A 19,110-nucleotide genomic window follows, 5' to 3' on the forward strand; every position below is an offset into this window, starting at 1 on the left:
TGTATTTTCCATATAACCTGTTTTGCAGATTTTTACACTAAGCCATTGCCACCAGTACCAACAATTCAGGAACCAGACTCTGAGGCCGATGATGTCTGAAGGTCTCGGCGGTCTGAAGGTCGTGATTCTCTTTAAACAGAACAAATTGTATGTATAGTCACAACATAAAAAAAGTTGTTTTATGAAATCAGGAAAGACCTGTGGGACCTACCACTAAGAAGAAAAAGAATTGAATATTGCTCCAGAAATTGATCCTTTGTACTGAAAAACACTGGCATGTTAGCAATGCAAAAAATGACAGACTTTGAGGAAAGTTTTTTACAGATCTACTGAAAACTGGCAGAATAAAATAGTTGGAACAAAAATCAGTTTTAATATAGTACAAACCACCATGAAGTCTTCGGAGCTTAATGGAGATAGAAGAGACTGCAAATGCTGGAAATCGGGAGCAACACAAAGTTGGAGGAGCTCAATAAGTCAGGCAATGTCAATGAAGGGAAAATGTATACACTCCTTTGAACTGTTGGGCTGCTTCTGGTTAAGCTCCAATAACTACTTTAAGATGTCATTAAAGTGGTTCATTCTCAGCAAACAGAAATCACATCTATGTTGATTATGGTCAAGTGAAGAATTGTTACAGTTGGAACTTGGGCTTCCCATTCTGAGATGGCGATATATGTTTTTCCAGAGAGCACTTTTTAATATAGGTATGTTGGTGGTCACTAAAGGTATATGTGCAATTTAAGCTTTATCTTCATAACTGAAGAGTCCATTTTACTCTGCAATCAAGAGTTTTCAGAGACTATTTGAATACCTTTACACATCTGTCAAAGATGTCTTCAAGCACTTTAGTTTTCAAGCACTTTACATACCTTTCAAAATAAAGAATCATTAAGTTTCAGAAAATACTAGTTTTTAAAAGGATTCCTGTTAAATTGCTTTGTATTATAAAGCACCATATGGGTTTTAATTATAAAATTGAAATTTCATTTGAATAAACTTTTTACTTTCAAAACTACTGTATTTAGAATCCAATGAGATGTTGAAAATACCCATGATTGTCACTTCAGTTTAAGAGTAATGAGATAGTTTGCTTGTGTTTTCTGAGAAAGTTGTTAACATCACAACTATGATCAGCTCGACAGTATATATTATGTCATGAATTGTTTTTATTCCACTTTTCCAATATCCCTTTCTGTATGTATTTTTAAACTACATCAATCACAAAGCTATTTAACAGTTGTATATTCTCATACAGTAACTGAATCCTAATGGTTTTTCTTCAATGAAACATTTAACATTCAAGCATTGTTTCATCAGTTAAAATGATCACAACAAATCCAAATATATTTCAGTGCAAGATAACATTTTTAAAATGCAGTTGGTGCTTAGTTAGATTTTGTACATCTCATAAATTTATAAATTTTGGAGTTTTCATGAATTTTGTTTTTCTGAAACCGTACAGTAGATGAGTCCCAACCCTTTAAATACTGTCTTCTCCCAATAATACAACCTGGTTCACCTGAAGACATTGTTTCATATTTAGAGTACAAATGTCAGCAACCATCAGGTATCTTGCTGGGTAGGGACATTATATGTTATAAGCCTGAACATATTTTTGTCACACAAATACCTAGCTGATATGAATGAACAATTGCAACATTGCAACTCAAACCAAAGCTGTTTTCCAAAATTCACACTTGAAATCCCATGGATAGTTCTCAAATAATTCCCTGTGCTTTGGCATCACTTGCTTTACCTTCCCCTCTCACTGATCCACATATTTGTCATGATCTAGGGCTAAATCTGTGACTTGTTTGTACAGAATACAACTAATACAGTGGCATGCAAAAGTTTGGGCACCCTGGTCAAAATTTCTGTTACTGTGAATAGCTAAATAGTAAAATGTCTTGTACTCAGAAACTGATGTCTGATATGTTAATAGGTTATTAGTAACCTTCAGGGCTCAATTTCTTAATTGAAAATTTCATGATGTTTTTGAAATAAAAGAATTACTCTTGAAAGCGCTGGAGAGTGTTTTCTCTAAATTTATAAGTTTGGAGACTGATGTCTTTTTGCCCTTAAAATGAATACTATTCAGAAAACATCTCTGAAGATCACTATCAAGTTTCCTGAATCAACTCCAAATTACATTCCCAGTTCATCACTTACAAGATAATAGATTTTGCTGTTAGACAAAGGAGAATCGGTTGATGTTGTGTACTTGGATTTTCAGAAGGTGCCACAAATGAGGCTGCTTAACAAGGTACAAGCCCATAGTAGTACAGGGAAGATTCTAGCATGGATAAAGCAGTGGCTGACTGGCAGAAGGCAAAGATTGAGAATAAAGGGTGTCTTTTCTGACTGGCTGCCGGTGACTAGTGGTGTTTCACAGGGGTCTGTGTTGGGACGGATTCTTTTTATGTTATATGTTAATAATTTGGATGATACAATTGAGGACTTTGCAAAGTTTGCAGACAATACAAAGATAGGTGGAGCAGCAGGTAGCTTTGAGGAAGTAGAGAGGCTACAGAAGGACTTGGATTTGGAGAATGGCCAAAGAAGTAGCAAATGTAATATAGTGTCAGGAAGTGTATGGTCATGCACTTTGGCAGAAGAAATGAAAGGTTTGACACTTTTCTAGAGAGGAAATACAAGCACCTGAGGTGCAAAGGGACTTGTGCAAGATTCCCAAAAGATTAATTTGCAGGTAGAGTCTGGTAAGGATGTTAGCATTCATTTTAAGAGGGCTAGAATATAAAAACAAGGATGTAATATTGAGCCTTTATAAAACATTGATGAGACCTCACTTGTAGTGTTGTGAGCAGTTTTGAGCCCCTTATAGAAAGGATGTGCTGAAGCTGGAGAAGGTTCATGAAAATGATTCCAGGTTTGAGGGGGTTGTCATATAAGGAGTGTTGAATGGGTCTGTGCCTGTCTTCACTGGTATTGAGAAGAGTGAGGGGTGACCTCATTGAAACCAATCGAATGGTGAAAGGCCTTGGTAGAGTGGATGTGGATAGAATGTTTCCTCTGGTGGGACGGTCTAAGACCAGAGGGGACAGCCTTGGAATAAAGGGGTGTCTTTTTAGAACAGAAATGAGATTTCTTTAGCCAGAGAGTGGTGAATCTGTGGAATTCGTTGCCACAGGCAGCTGTGGAGGCCAAGTCTATATGTATACTTAAGGCAGAGGTTGATGGAATCTTGATTGGCCAGGGCATTAAGGGATATGTGGAGAAGGCAGGGGATTGGGGCTGAGAAGAAAAATGGATCAGCCATGAAATGACAGCAGACTTGATGGGCCAAATGGCCTAATTCTACTTCTATGTCTTAAGGGTTTATATCTGGACTGAGACTCATTGGCAATGCAGAAATACCACTGCTGTAGTAGCAGTTAATGTAGATAACGCTGTTCCTTGCACATAATTTTAAAATATTTGCAGCTATCCTTGTATTCAAGACCTTGTTGTTCCTGTTATGTTCTCTGATCCCTGATTGATTCTGTTACTTTCACAAGACGTCCATGGGAGCATTAGTTGATGCATTTTAAGAGAGTCACCCTTGTGATATGAAAGGAACGCCAGATAATACTGTTGAGGTTAAAATATTTATCCTGTGAAATCCTTCCAAGGTATGAAACTATGTCCCTGTCCATGTTCTCATTAATGTGTGGGCCGCTTGGTAATTTAATCATTATTCATTAATTGTATACAAAAAATGTACATCACCCAATTATACTCAATTGTTTACTGCAAGTGGGACATGTTGTTCACTTGATCCTGGACCGCTTCCCAGCACAATCATGAAGAAAGCATACCAATGGCTCCATGTTGTTAGGAGTTTGAAGAGACTTTGTGTATCACCAAAGACTCTTGCAATCTCAATAGATCTGTAGTGGAAAGCTTGGTATGGATGCTCCAATGCACAGGATTGCAAGAGGCTATAGGCTCAGCCGCCTTCATCATGGGCACAGCCTCCCAACCGTAGAGGACATATTCAAAAAGCAATGCCTTAACAAGGTGGCATATCATCAAGGACCCTTGCTGTCTGGTGCATGTCCTTTCGTTACTACCATAGCAGAGGAGGAACAGGACTTTGAAGACCCACACAGTGATTTAGGAGCAGCTTATCCCATGCAAATGTTACGTCTTTCACTGTTCTGCTGCTGTAAAACACCAAATTTCATATCATGTAAGATGGTGTTACAGGGCAGATGGTGTTAAAGATGCAATGATTACCCCAAAACTTTCCAAGAAGTACAATATCCCCACTGATCCTAGGGAATCCTCGCCTATTCACAAAGGACCATTTAGGATGGCGGCCAAAGTCCCAAGTCCTTGCATCCATAAGATACAGTGGTCCAAGGTAAACTCTGTATAAACTGACCGCTAACTTGTCAGCTCTCATTGGCCTCAACGGTCATCTGGTAAACGACAGAACGGAAGCAGAAACTAGTCATTCTCCGCGGTGAGGAGTTGTTTATCCTCAAATCCCCTACTCCCTCGTAATTTAAAAAACAGAACTGTTCGGGCGATCTGGAGAGGAGCAAGTGGTAAAATCCGGAGAGAGCTCCTGCGCTCCGGTGTCGTCAGTCCCTAGCTCTAACAGATGGGTGGGTTGTGACGACCCCGACCATGGCTCCGATAGGGAGAAACTGCACTACATAGAAGCAGGAGGGCGATCGGGGCGGGACGAGGCGAGGCGGGCGAACGGTCCGAGGGCGGGCAGCCGGGCCGTCCAGTTGGGGGCACCCGAGGCCGCGGCCCGCCACGATGCAAGGCTCTGCAGGCGGTGTGAAGGGCTCCCAATTAGCTTCACTTCCTTGGCGGCTGGGTCGGACGCGCGGCCTTGCATTCGGAACCCAGGCACAGGTACAGAGACAGGATAGACCGCTGACAAGGCTGGGCACAGGCCCGGTTGCTGAGACGCCAAGACAGAACTGGGAGGGGGTGCTTTCTGGTGGAAAAGTTGGAGAAGGGAGGCCAGGGCTTTGGGTTTCAGTGGTTGAATGGGAGGAATGTGTGGTTAGCGTAGAAGTTAGTTTTAATTTAAGAAACCAGAAATCCTAAATTGAAAATCTGCAATTTGCAAGTATACAGTAAATGGGAGGGCGCTTAAGTAAAGTTGATGAACAGAGAAAATTTGGGGTTCAAGACCATAGTTTCCTGAAAGTCAAAATACTAGTTGATAAATGTCTGAGCAGGTAGTAATACTCCCTTTTTAAACCATTAAAATATTTAAAAATCTGCAGATGCTGGAAATACAAAACAACACACACAAAATGCTGGAGGAACTTAAAACCTCGGTTTACCACAACTTTATAAACAAATGCCAGACATCCCACCCTGCAAAAACTCATTTCAGGGAGGTAGCACCCCCTCCCCCCCGCAACCCCATATTCCTCCCCCCTCCCCCATCGACCTCCAAGGGTGTATGTAATACTTTGTTTAGGGATTTTGTCTAATCTGTGAACCAAGTTGGGTATATGTAGAAAATGTGACATTAAAATATGTACTTATATTATCATGTTTATTCTATTACAACTTTAAGCAAGTCTACAGGGAGTTTGGCCTCATCACGTAGGACATCAATAGCGTAGCTCCTTAGCAGCCAACCAGCTAGTTTAAATAACGTTAGCTATGCTAATGAACGAATGACACCTGTTAAACTCACCTCAACATGTCTTTTACGTTTTAACCCACCATGGACAATAGAAAAGTCACTGTTGCAAACAGAGCAGCGAGCAGCACTGCCATTATTTTCGAGGTCGACTGTAAAGCCCACCCACAAAGAACACTGATAGGTCTCCTCAGCAGGGGTCCCCAACATTTTTTGCACCGCAGACCGGTTTAATATTGACAACATTCTTACGGACCGGCCGACCGGGGGGAGGTGGGGTGTTAATCACGACCGGAATATAGGTGATAATGTAGCGGTGTGCTACACACAGCGCTAGAATAACCACACGTAGTTGGTGAGTTGGAGTTGTGATAAAAGAGATTTATTCAAACTTCGCTGCCTGCTTTAAAGCCTTCCCGTTCCCGCCCTCCCTGAGGCGGGACTGCTGTGGGGAATGCATATTCCCAGACCCTTTCCGCGTGCGGGATTTTCCCCCTGCTGGTGAAGATGGCCTGGCGCCCTTTCTGGGGCCGGCTCTCTGCCTGCATGCGCTGTTTGGTGGGCCGGTTCGTGTGTGCTAGAAAGTGGGTCGCCACGTAACCCGCTCCCCCCCAGAACCAGCGATACCTCCCCCAATGTCCACAGTCTGGATCGGCCTATGTTTGGGAGGTCTGCCCCTGCGCCGTGGTGCCTGAGACTGGACCGGCTGCGCCAAGTCCACATGGGCCGGTTTGAGTCGGTCCACCGTGAAAACCTCTTCTCTCTCCCCAGTGTCCAGCACGAACGTGGACCCATTGTTCCTGATCACCTTAAACGGCCCCTCGTAGGGCCGCTGTAGCGGTGCCCGGTGTCCGCCCCGTCGTACAAAAAGAAACGTACAGTTCTGCAGGTCGGGCTCTGTCCGTGCTGTGAAGTGGGGATGGGGGCCAGGTTACCGAGCCTCTCCCGTAGTCTGTCCAGGACTGCTGTGGGTTCTTCCTCTTGCCCCCTTGGGGCTGGTATGAACTCTCCTGGGACGACCAGGGGTGCGCCGTACACCAACCGGGCCGACGAGGTGTGCAGATCCTCCTTGGGCGCCGTGCGGATTCCGAGCAGGACCCAGGGAAGCTCGTCCACCCAGTTAGGCCCCTCCAGGCGGGCCATGAGAGCTGACTTCAGGTGACGGTGGAAACGCTCCACTAGTCCGTTCGACTGTGGGTGGTAGGCAGTTGTGTGGTGTAGCTGCAATCCTAAAAGGCTGGCCATAGCTGACCACAGGCTGGAGGTGAACTAGGTGCCCCTGTCGGAGGTAATGTGGGCCGGTACCCCGAAGCGGGCTACCCAGGTTGCGATCAGTGCTCGGGCGCAGGATTCGGAGGTGGTGTCGCTGAGCAGGATGGCCTCTGGCCATCTGGTGAACTGGTCTACGGTAGTTAGGAGGTACCACGGTCCTTGTGACACTGGCAGGGGCCCCACAATATCCACATGAATGTGGTCGAACCTCCGGCGGGTGGGTTCGAACTGCTGCGGCGGAGCCTTGGTGTGCCGCTGCACCTTGGCCGTTTGGCACTGCATACACGTTTTGGCCCATTCACTGACCTGTTTACGCAGCCCATGCCACATGAACCTGTTGGAGACCAGCCGGACGGTTGTCCTGTTGGAGGGGTGCGCTAAGTTGTGAATGGACTCGAAAACCCGCCGGCGCCAGGCTGCCGGGACGACGGGGCGGGGTTGGCCAGTAGCTATGTCACATAGTAGGGTCCTCTCACCTGGGCCTACGGGGAGGTCTTGGAGCTGCAAACCGGAGACTGCAGTCCTGTAACTGGGGATCTCAGCGTCTGCCTGCTGTGCCTCTGCCAGCGCTGCATAGTCCACCCCCTGGGACAGGGCCTGTATGGTAGGTCTGGAAAGTGCGTCCGCCACGACGTTGTCCTTTCCCGAGACATGCCAGATGTCCGTCGTGTACTCAGAGATGTAAGACAGATGTCGCTGCTGGCGGGACGACCAGGGGTCAGACACCTTCATGAACGCAAAGGTAAGCCGTTTGTGGTCTGTAAAAGCGGTGAAGGGCCTACCTTCTAAGAAGTACCTGAAATGTCGGATTGTCAGGTATAGTGCCAATAGCTCCCGGTTGAAAGCACTGTATTTGAGTTTGGGTGGTCGTAGGTGTTTGCTGAAGAACGCCAGGGGTTGCCAGCGACCCTCGATGAGTTGTTCCAGTACTCCACCGACTGCTGTGTTAGATGCGTCCACCGAGAGGGCAGTAGGAACGTCCGTTCTGGGGTGCACTAGCGTCGCGGCATTTGCCAAGGCTTCTTTGGTTTTAACGAAAGCGGCTGCGGCCTCTTCGTCTCAGGTAATGTCCTTGCCCTTACCCAACATCAGGGTGAACAGGGGGCGCATGATTCGGGCTGCTGAGGGGAGGAAACCGTGGTAGAAATTCACCATACCCACGAATTCCTGCAGGCCTTTAATTGTGTTGGGTCGGGGAAAGTGGCGGACTGCGTCTACCGTGGCGGGCAGAGGGGTTGCCCCGTCTTTAGTAATCCTGTGGCTCAGGAAGTCGATGGTGTCAAGTCTGAACTGGCATTTGGCCGGGTTGATTGTAAGGCCGAATTCACGCAGGCGGGAGTAGAGCTGGTGGAGGTGAGACAGATGCTCTTGACGACTACTGCTGGCTATGAGGATGTCGTCCAGATAGATGAATGCAAAGTCCAGGTCACATCCCACCACGTCCATTAGCCGCTGGAAAGTCTGTGCGGCATTCTTCAAGCCGAACGGCAATCGGAGGAATTCAGAAAGTCCAAACGGGGTGATGAGTTCTGTTTTGGGGATGTCATCCGGATGTAGCGGGATTTGATGGTATCCCCTGTTACGTACCCCGTAACTGGGTTGCCAAACCAGCAGAAATGGACCACTCAGTTGGAGTCTGGATTACTGGAACTAAGAAAGTTTTATTAAAGAAATAAGCAACACAGTACTCTAATCAAAAGGATGATAAGTGCAACAGTTCAGCAATGATCAACACACATGTACACAGAACTGGATAATAGGATCAATCAAGCTCTATCTAGGGGTAAATGACCAGTTTCAAGTGACACAAAGTTCAGTTCAATTGAGTTCAGTTCAATTCACAGTAATCACTGTCGTGCTGTTGGGGGCGGGGGGGGGGGGAGAGAAAGAACGAATGAATATTCAAATCGGATTCCAAACAGACCTTCGCTATTCCTCGCAGTCAGCTTTCGGGCGAGCCCTTTATAATGTCTTCTGAGGTCACCGACTGTGACCCCTCCTTTCCAGATACGATCGTTCTTCTGCGGTGAACCCGGCACCCAGGCAAGGGTGGACACACACACCAGGTTCCCGCCGATCCGTACCTTTCGACCCTGTGCGTCTATGGCTGGTCCCGCGTTCAGACCTCCAAAAACGCCCACCAACTAGTGGGGGGACACACCGCTTTCAGGGTCTCGTTACCTCGTGGAGTCGTGTGTCTGTTGCCTTAGCGAACCTGTCCCTTTTTATCCCCCTGCTGGGGTATCGCCTGTCCATCACACTTCAAACAGCTCAGGGTTCAAAGCCCCGGTCTCTGACAATACTCGGAACTGTGTCTCCTTTCCGTTAATCCCTGTCATCTCTCATTAACATCTCTTGAAGGTTCCCCCATTGTCCTCTTATCGGCATCAATCTTCTGATAACTAGTTCTTTTGTCACACCCCGGACGAGGTCTACCTTGGAAAAGATCCTTGCTGCGAAGTCTTGAATGTGCGGCACAGGGTAGCAGTCTGGCGTTGTAGCCTCGTTCGGTCTGCGGTAGTCACCGCATGGTCTCCAGCCCCCCCCCCCCCGGTTGCCTTGGGCACCATGTGCAGGGGGGAGGCCCATGGGCTGTCGGACCGTCGTATGATCTCCAATTCCTCCATCTTCTTGAACTCCTCCTTCGCCAGTCGGAGCTTGAACGGGGGAAGCCTTCGAGCACGGGCGTGGAGGAGTGGTCCCTGGGTCGAGATGTGGTGCTGTACTCCGTGTCTGCGGTGTCAGTACTGTTGGGAAATTCGCCAGGACCCTGGTGAACTCATCGTTGGACAGCGTGATGGGGCTGGCAACTTTGCTTCACCCAAGGAGAACGTTTGAAAAGTCTTGGCGTGGACTAATCGGTTCCCTTGCAGGTCGACCAGCAGGCTGTGGGCTCGCAGAAAATCCGCCCCCAGGAGTGGTTGGGCCATGGAGGCCAGTGTGAAGTCCCACATGAACCGGCTGGAGAACTGTAGCCGCACCGTGCGGGTGCCGTAGGTTCGTATTGTGCTGCCATTTGTGGCCCTCAGGGTGGGTCCCGGTTCTCTGTTGCGGGTGTCGTAACTCGTTGGAGGTAAAACGCTGATTTCCGCTCCGGTGTCGACCAAAAATCGGCATCCCAACTGCTTGTCCCAGACGTACAGGAGGCTGTCCTGATGGCCAGCCGCCGTAGCGATCGGCGGCGGCTGGGCCTTAGCGTTTCCTGGGAATTTGCAGGGTGGTCTACAGCGGCGGGCCTCTGTGCCCCACCGCTGGTGGTAGAAGCAGCATTGTTCGTTCGGCTCTGCTGCCGGGCCTGCTCTGGTCTGTCGTTGGGCACGCGGCTTGGTGATCTGTGCGACGGATGCCCCTCTCTCCTTCTTGGCAATCCACAGCACGTCTGCCCGGGCCGCCACCCCCCGGGGGTCGCTGAAATCTGTGTCGGCCAGCAGCAGGCATATGTCCTCGTGCAGTTGCTCTAGGAACGCCTGCTCAAACATGAGGCAGGGTTTGTGTCTTTCAGCCAGGGCCAGCATTTCGTTCATTAATGCCAATGGCGGCCTGTCTCCCAAACCATCCAGGTGCATTAAGCGGCGTGCTCGTTCGCGCCGTGAGAGTCCGAAAGTCCTTATGAGCAGGGCTTTGAATGCTGTGCATTTGCCGTTCTCCGGGGGCGACTGTATAAATTCCTCAACTTGTGCAACAGTCTCTTGGTCGAGGGAGCTCAGCACGTAGTAGTAGCGAGTGGCCTCCGAGGTTATCTGCCAAATGTGGAATTGTGCTTCTGCCTGTTCAAACCACAGACAGGGTCTCAGCGGCTAAAAGCTTGGCAGTTTTAACGAAACTGCGTGAACAGATGCGGCGTCGGTCATCTCTGGTCCAAATATCGTTTGGGCCGTCGGGGTCACCAAATGTAGCAGTGTGCTACACACAGTGCTAGAATAACCACACGGAGCCGGTGAGTTGGAGTTGCGATAAAGAGATTTATTCAAACTTTGTGGCCTACTTTAAAGCCTTCCCGTTCCCGCCCTCCCTGGGGCGGGACTGCTGTGGGGAATGCATATTCCCAGACCCTTTCCGTGCGCGGGATTTTCCCCCTGCTGGTGAAGATGGCCTGGCGCACTTTCTGGGGCCGGCCCTCTGCCTCCGCGCGCTGTTTCGTGGGCCGGTTCGTGTGTGCTAGAAAGTGGGTTGCCACAATAAGTCAATTATTAGTCAATAGCATCATAACATTTTAAGTAACGTTTGGATATTAAACACACCACATATTTTCCCCGTATGAACATATAAAATCTTTGCAACACACCAATATCGCTGAATCAGTGGGAGCCCTGGGCTTGTTTCCCTGCAACAAGACGGTCCCATCAAAGGGTGATGGGAGACAGTGATACTCGAAGGGGGTCCTTGTGTCCAGTCTATTCCGCAATTTAGTTCTCGTTGCATTCTTTGCAGAAAACTCTGCTTCGCAGCGATATGATGTTGGAAATGGAAGCAACGTTTTCAGTGCTTACATGGCTAACTCAGGATATTTAGCCTTGACTTTGATCCGGAATGCCGGCAGAGATGTTATGTCAAACATACTTTTCAGCCCGTCGTCATTTGCAAGCTCGAGGAGTTGATCTCCTTCCTGCGCTGACATGGATGACGCGCGGGTAATGACCTCGCGTGCGTTCGAGCTCAACAGTGCGCATGACAGGGAATGAGGAAAGGTGCAGCTGACTCCTATCACCAAATCATATCGTTCCCTCGCGGCCCGGTGGTTGGGGACCACTCTTAGCACGAAGAGAGACTAATCAGGATGCTCGCTCTCCTTCTCCCTCTCTTTCTCAAAAAAAATCTATTACCGGGATATTGTTTATAATTTCCGGGCATCAGGGAGCCACTATCGATATGCAGGAGACTCCCGGAACTTCTGGGAGAGGTGGGATGTCTGAAATGCCATTATTAGTCTGTAAAAAAAGATCCAGGCTAAACATTAGAATTAGACGCACAAGAATGTACTGTACTGGAATCTGGAGAACAAACGATCTGCCACGGGAACTCAACAGGCGGAGCAGTATCCGTTGGATGAAAGAAATTATCCATGTTGGCTTTATGCAGGATTTTGACCGGAAACATCGACAGTTCCTTCCACAGATGTTGATTCACCCTCTGAGTTCCAGCAAATTATTGTTACTATTAGACTCATGACTAAAAACCAGAAAGTGAGATTTAAAATATGTTTCTAAAACTATGCTCCTGAGACAAACTACAAACCCCATTCCAGAAAAGTTGGGATATTTTCCAAAATGCAATAAAAACAAAAATCTGATATGTTAATTCACGTGAACCTTTACTTAACTGACAAAAGTACAAAGAAAAGATTTTCAATAGTTTTACTGACCAACTTAATTGTATTTTGTAAATATACACAAATTTAGAATTTGATGGCTGCAACACACTCAACAAAAGTTGGGAGAGAGGCATGTTTACCATTGTGTCCCATCACCTTTCCTTTTAATAACACTTTTTAATCGTTTTGGAACTGAGGATACTAATTGTAGTAGATTTGCAATTGGAAATTTTGTCCATTCTTGCTTGATATAAGACTTCAGCTGCTCAACGGTCCGTGGTCTCTGTTGTCTGATTCTCCTCTTCATGATGCGCTATACATTTTCAATAGGAGATAGATCTGGACTGGCAGCAGGCCAGTCAAGCACACGCACTCTGTGTCTACAAAGCCACACTGTTGTAGCCCGTGCAGAATGTGGTCTGGCATTGTCCTGCTGAAATAAGCATGGACATCCCGGGAAGAGACGTCGCCTTGATGGCAACATATGTCTCTCTAAAGTCCTAATATATACCTCAGAGTCAATGGTACCTTCACATACATACAATTCACCCATGCCGTGGGCACTGATGCACCCCCATACCATCACAGGTGCTGACTTTTGCACCTTTCACTGATAACAATCTGGATGGTCGTTTTCATCTTTGGCACGGAGAACTCGACGCCTGTTTTTTCCGATAACTAGCTGAAGTGTGGACTCATCTGACCACAGCACACGGCTCCACAGTCTTTCGGTCCATCTGAGATGAGCTTGGGCCCAGAGAACTCGCCAGCGTTTCTGCATAGAGTTGATGTATGGCTTCCTCTTTGCGTAATACAGTTTCAAGTTGCATTTCTGGATGTAGCGACGGAGTGTGTTGAGTGACAATGGTTTTCCAAAGTAATCCCGAGCCCATGTGGCTATAATTGTCACAGTAGCATGACGGTTTCTTAGGCAGTGCCACCTGAGGGCTCGAAGATCACACACATTCAACAGTGGTTTCCAACCTTGCCCTTTGCGTTGAGAAATGTTCCTTTTAAACTGACTAACAATTCTCTCACGAATTTTGGCACAAAGGGGTGAGCCATGACCCATCCTTGCTTGCAAAGTCTGAGCTTTTGATGGATGCTACTTTTATACCCAGTCATGATACCTCACCTGCTACCAATTAGTCTGCTTAATGTGGAGTCTTCCAAACCGGTGTTACTTGAATATTCTGTGCACTTTTCAATCTTATTTTAACTCTGTCCCAACTTTTGTTGAGTGTGTTGCAGCCAAATTCTAAATTTGTGTATGTTTACAAAATACAATTAAGTTGGTCAGTAAAACTATTGAAAATCTTTTCTCTGTACTTTTGTCAGTTAAATAAAGGTTCACGTTAATTAACATATCACAGATTTTTGTTTTTATTGCATTTTGGAAAATATCCCAACTTTTCCGGAAATGGGGTTTGTACATTGACTGAACAACCCGTGAAGGTGGTGGAGAAGATATCTGGCGTTCTTGTTTCATTGGAAAGGTAAATGGAATGTAACATTTGGGGTGTTACTTTACAAGTTTAGAACCCATTTAGAAGTATTGTGTGCAGTTCTAGCCTTCACACTATAGGAAAGATGTGACTGCTGCACAGTGCGCAAGGAAGATTCTCCAGGATGTTGTCTGAATATTCAGTTTGTTTCAAATTATGTTTGCATTTCTGTAATGTGCTGAAGCTGGAAAAATTAATTTCATGGCATTTATACGCTGGGTATGTTTGGACATAGAAAAGTACACCACAGTACATGAGCTTTGGCCCACCATGTTGTGCCAACCTTTTAACTTACTCCAAGATCAATCTAGTTTAGTGGATAGCACAACACTTTACAGTACCAGTGGCCCAGGTTAAATTCGCACTACTGCCTATAAAAAGTTTGTACATTGTCCCCATGACCGCATCGGTTTTCTCAACCGTTGGAGCTCAATTAGCGGAGTCGTCTTTCCACCATTCGATCCCCTCCGACCTCCTCGACCCGCCACCTGGGACCAACCATGGTGGTCGACCAGATGCTCCACAGGAGTCTGTCTTTGTCTCCTCTCTTCGCTCGTGGTTCGTCCCGCCGCCCAGCTTACAGCATCGCGTCACCTCTCTCTGTCCGCATTGTGCCTTCTGCCCCAAAGCCCGCAAAAACAATAGCTTACAGACGCACAGGAAAGAATAACATCTATCCCAATTGGTTACCAAATGAATATAATTCTCATTATCAGTAATTATAATTCAAACTTTTATACCTTATGCCCTTTACAATAGAAGTTAATATTCCAAGGGATTTTCTAATTTCCATATGCTGACTTTTTGTGTTTCATGTATTTGGATCCCAATGTATGGGTAGTTTCATATCATAATGAGTTTTTTCTTTTTTCATTCTTCCATGCAATGTGGATAACATTAAACCATATTTTCCCATGTTAAAATGCATCTGCCAACTTCTTACCCACACACATAACCGTTCTCTATTCCTCTGAAAACTGTTGTTCTCTCCTTTCTATTTGCTAACCCACCTATTTTACTACATCAACAACTATCGTAACTGTACATTCAGTCACTTCTTTTAAATCATTAATGTAGATCACTCACACGGATGTTTCGATGTCATGAAATACTGTAAAATATATATGTGGTATATCAAGAGGATTTTGTCAAAAATATGATGGTGTCAGATCAAAATGGAGATTTGGAAGTGGAGAAAAAAATCATTCTGATCAGTCTATGGTGTTCTTTTCTATAACTAATAAAAGATAATTTTGCTGTTCTAGTCAACCAGCACCTTAATGGCCAGAACTTTCCTCTACTGTGATTAACAATTGTGAAATAGGTTTTTCTAGTGAACATTCTTGTATTTAGTGTCATTATTTGAAAATGTGAAAAACTAATTCCCTTTGCAAGCTTTGTTTCATTGAAGGAGGAGTGACAGAGCATACTTCACTTGCAATTAATTTACTATCCAATACCAAAATGACAATCGAACAAAGACTTTTTGCAATTCAGGTTTCCCCAAGGTCCAAGATAACTTGCTGGTGTTAAGAAAGAGGCAGTTAACATAAAGAGGTGTGAACATAAGGACGGATAAGTCCCCGAGTCCAGGTGGAATCTACCCTTGATTGCTACAAAAGCGAGGCAAGAGATTGCTGGAGTATTGACAATGACTTTGTGTCCTTACTGGCCAAGGAGTAGTATCAGAGGACTGGAGGATAGAAAACATTCAAGGAAAGTAATAGGGATAATGCTGGAAATGAAAGACCAGTGAGTCATATGTTAGTGGTGGGCAAACTAATGGAGAAGATTCTTAGGGACAGGACTTACAAGCATCTGGAGAAGCATGGTTTCATCAGGGATAATCAACATGGTTCTGTGTGGGACGGACATGCCTTAATAGCCTGATTGACATTTTCAAGGGAGTGTCAAAGTAAATTGAAGTCAGCAGAGCAGCGGATGTGGTACATATTGATTTTAGTAAGGCCTTTGATAAGGTTCATCCGGAAAGTCATGAAGGACAGGATACATGGAAACCTGACAGCATGAACTTGGAATTGGCTAGCCCACAGAAGGCAGAAGGTGGTATTAGATGGTGTGTGTTCTGCTTGGAGGTCATTGAGCAGCAGGAATCTGTTCTGGTACTCCTGCTCTTTGTGGTTTTAATAATGACCTGGACTTGGAAGTGGAAAGGTAGTTAATAAATCTGTAGATGACAAAGAATAGTGGAATTATGAATAGTATAGAAGTTTGTTGTAGGGTACAACTGGACATATAATGCTGTGCTGGTCTGAGAAGTGGCTAATAGAGCTCAGTCTGGAAAAGCGCAATGGGAAGTTGAACTTGATAAGACAATACTAGGTTAATAACAGAAGTTTTGGCAGTGTGGAGGAAAAGGGGGGGTCTGGGGTCCACATCCTTAGATCCTTCAAAGTTGCTGTGCATTTGGTGTGTTGGTCTTCATTAGACGAGGCATTGAGTTCAGGAGCTGTGAGATAATTTTGTAACTCTGCAGAAGTCAGGTTAGACCACACTTGGAGTATTGTATTCAGTGTTGGTCACCTCATCATTGGGAGAATGTGGAAGCTTGAAAGAGGGTGAAGAGGAGATTTACCAGGATGCTGCCTGGATTAGAGAGCATGTCTTAGGAAAGGTTGAGCAAGCTAGGGCTTTGCTCTTTAGAGAAAGAGGATGAAAGGCGACTTGATAGAAGTGTATAAAATTATAGAAGACATAGATAGAAAGAAAGTTAGTGCGGCAATAGCTAATATAAGAAAATATTACTTTAAGGTGAGTGGTGAAAAGTATAGCAAAGATGTCCGAGGTGTTCCTTTGCCCAACAAGTGGTAAGTGCCTGGGATGCACTTCTAGGTGTGGTGGCAGAGGCAGATACCATTAGGGACATATAAAAGATCCTTAGATAGTCTCATGGATAAAAGAAAAATGGAGGGGTATGGGCTATGTAGGAAGGAAGGATTAGGTTGATTGTGGACTAGATTTAAAGTTCGGCACAACGTCCTAGGCTGAAGGGTCCATACTGTTCTACGTACTATTCTATGTTCTATCCACCGTTTTAATCATAACAATTCTAGATTGTCTCTGCTATGAATATGGATTCCTTTTTCTATAAAGAATGTCCTGATTATCATCAAAAGTAGCCTTTTCCAGGATTCAACCCATCTTTAAGTTGATGTCATTAACTAGCTGACATCTCATTTTAATTTTGGATAACAGTCACAGCCCTGTTTGTTGCCCTGTTGTACACTATACTGTTGAAATCTTCATCTTTCAACAAAAGCCATTGCCGTGACAGGTCTAAAACTGCTGTATGCAACAGATCCACATTTTCTCATCCATAAAGAATGAGGTTTCTCCACATGTTGGAATTACGGTGACTGTTAGCAAGTTGTTGGCTGAACTTGTTAAAGGAGAAGCTTTAATGAATGATAATTATTTAAGCCTATAATTTAAGCATGCGTATCAGCCTTCTTCAGGAACAGTCATTATAAATATACCAGACGAAAAGAGGGTTGAGTTCTGTGATAAAAGGTTGCAGATTCACATATTATGGTTATCCAACAAGGGTGCAGTATGAAGAAGAAGCAGCAGCAGCAGCAATGGCTAGTAGCAAAACTCAGAAGTGTTGAATGTTTTAGATAGAATTCTTTTAAACTTTCCTAATCCATAGTGAAGTGTTCATGAAGGAGGAAATACTGGAACTTAGTGGATGCTGCCTGCTGCCCAGAATTATGTTCTGCAATCCCTTCTGTGAAGTACTGGATGCCATTCCTTTGGCCTTTAGCACCTGAGAATTATGTAGCGAGATCTCTGCTCCCTAAAAATTGTGCAGCGAGATCTTTGAACAGGTGTCAGCCAGTATGGATCCTAGAAACTTCACTGAAACCGTCTGGACAACAGAAAGCCAGGGGTGAAGCACTTTTGTGTCAAGTCTATGAAGGTGTGACAATTATAGATGCTGTTATAATTTAATAATTTAAGAAATAAAAACTACTTATTTTTAAAAATACCAAATCAAAGCTCAACCAAATCCATCGTATAAAACGCAAACAACTTACCACCATTCAGGGCCCCAAACAGTCCTTCCAGGTGAGGCGACACATCACCTGTGAGTCGGCTGGGGTGATATACTGCATCCAGTGCTCCCGATGTGGCCTTTTATATATTGGCGAGACCCGACGCAGACTGGGAGACCACTTTGCTGAACACCTACACTCTGTCCGCCAGAGAAAGCAGGATCTCCCAGTGACCACACATTTTAATTCCACATCCCATTCCCATTCTGACATGTCTATCCACGGCCTCCTCTACTGTAAAGATGAAGCCACACTCAGGTTGGAGGAACAACACCTTATATTCCGTCTGGGTAGCCTCCAACCTGATGGCATGAACATCGACTTCTCTAACTTCCGCTAATGCCCCACCTCCCCCTCGTACCCCATCTGTTACTTATTTTTATACACACATTCTTTCTCTCACTCTCCTTTTTCTCCCTCTGTCCCTCTGAATATACCCCTTGCCCATCCTCTGGTCCCCCCCCCACTTGTCTTTCTTCCCGGACCTCCTGTCCCATGATCCTCTCGTATCCCTTTTGCCTATCACCTGTCCAGCTCTTGGCTCCATCCCTCCCCCTCCTGTCTTCTCCTATCATTTTGGATCTCCCCCTCCCCCTCCAACTTTCAAATCCCTTACTCACTCTTCCTTCAGTTAGTCCTGAGGAAGGGTCTCGGCCTGAAACGTCGACTGCACCTCTTCCTAGAGATGCTGCCTGGCCTGCTGCGTTCACCAGCAACTTTTATGTGTGTTGTGCATCATATAAAACAATAACTTAACATAAAATATGTTCTGCTGAACAGTGTCGGCCCAAAACATTGACTGTACTCTTTTTCATAGATGCTGACTGGCCTGCTAAGGTCCTCCAGCATTTTGTGTGTGTTGCTTGGACTTCCAGCATCTGCAGATTTTCTCTTGTTTATAAAATGTGTAGTGATGACTTGCACTATTCCACAGGTTTAAAATCCCCATCTAAGTGAATGGGATCTCTAATTCTCTACCACGGTTTGGATTGGAGAGGAAGTTCTCTTGTGCAATGCTAGAAAAGTGCAACAAGACTGGATCCATTGCTGGACTCCATGTGGAGCCCTGTAATAGAGTATAGTGTCAGATTTGGCATTGCCTACCATTCAGCAAATTTACCCAAATTCTATTATGCCAAAACTACTAGTGACCTTCAGAATCACCGGCGGCAATCGACAAAATTCTGCTCTTAATACTGTGATTTTCCCAGATTCCGCCTCCCTCCTCAGGCATTGGAAAAGATGAGGGTGCAGCTTCAATATCCCTTGAAGCTCACTTTAATTGATCTTCTTTAAGTAAATGCATTTGCAGCTAGTTCACTTAGT

At 45.5% G+C, this 19,110-nt stretch overlaps 1 protein-coding gene and 1 pseudogene across 1 annotated transcript in view; both read left to right on the forward strand.

Annotated features, from left to right (window-relative positions):
• Positions 1-88, forward strand: part of LOC140199789 (pleckstrin homology domain-containing family G member 4B-like) — a 42,471-nt gene extending 42,383 nt beyond the window's left edge. The window contains exon 7 of the mRNA XM_072262280.1: positions 29-88. Within this exon, the coding sequence (XP_072118381.1) occupies positions 29-41 (13 nt within the window). The 3' untranslated portion in view covers positions 42-88. The remainder of the gene's footprint in view (positions 1-28) is intronic.
• A 4,685-nt stretch (positions 89-4,773) lies between these two features.
• The window catches only part of LOC140198688 (tRNA (cytosine(34)-C(5))-methyltransferase, mitochondrial-like), a 158,976-nt pseudogene continuing 144,639 nt past the window's right edge, over positions 4,774-19,110 (forward strand).

Source organism: Mobula birostris, chromosome 6, assembly GCF_030028105.1.
Source record: "Mobula birostris isolate sMobBir1 chromosome 6, sMobBir1.hap1, whole genome shotgun sequence".
Classification (NCBI taxonomy): Eukaryota; Metazoa; Chordata; class Chondrichthyes; order Myliobatiformes; family Myliobatidae; genus Mobula; species Mobula birostris.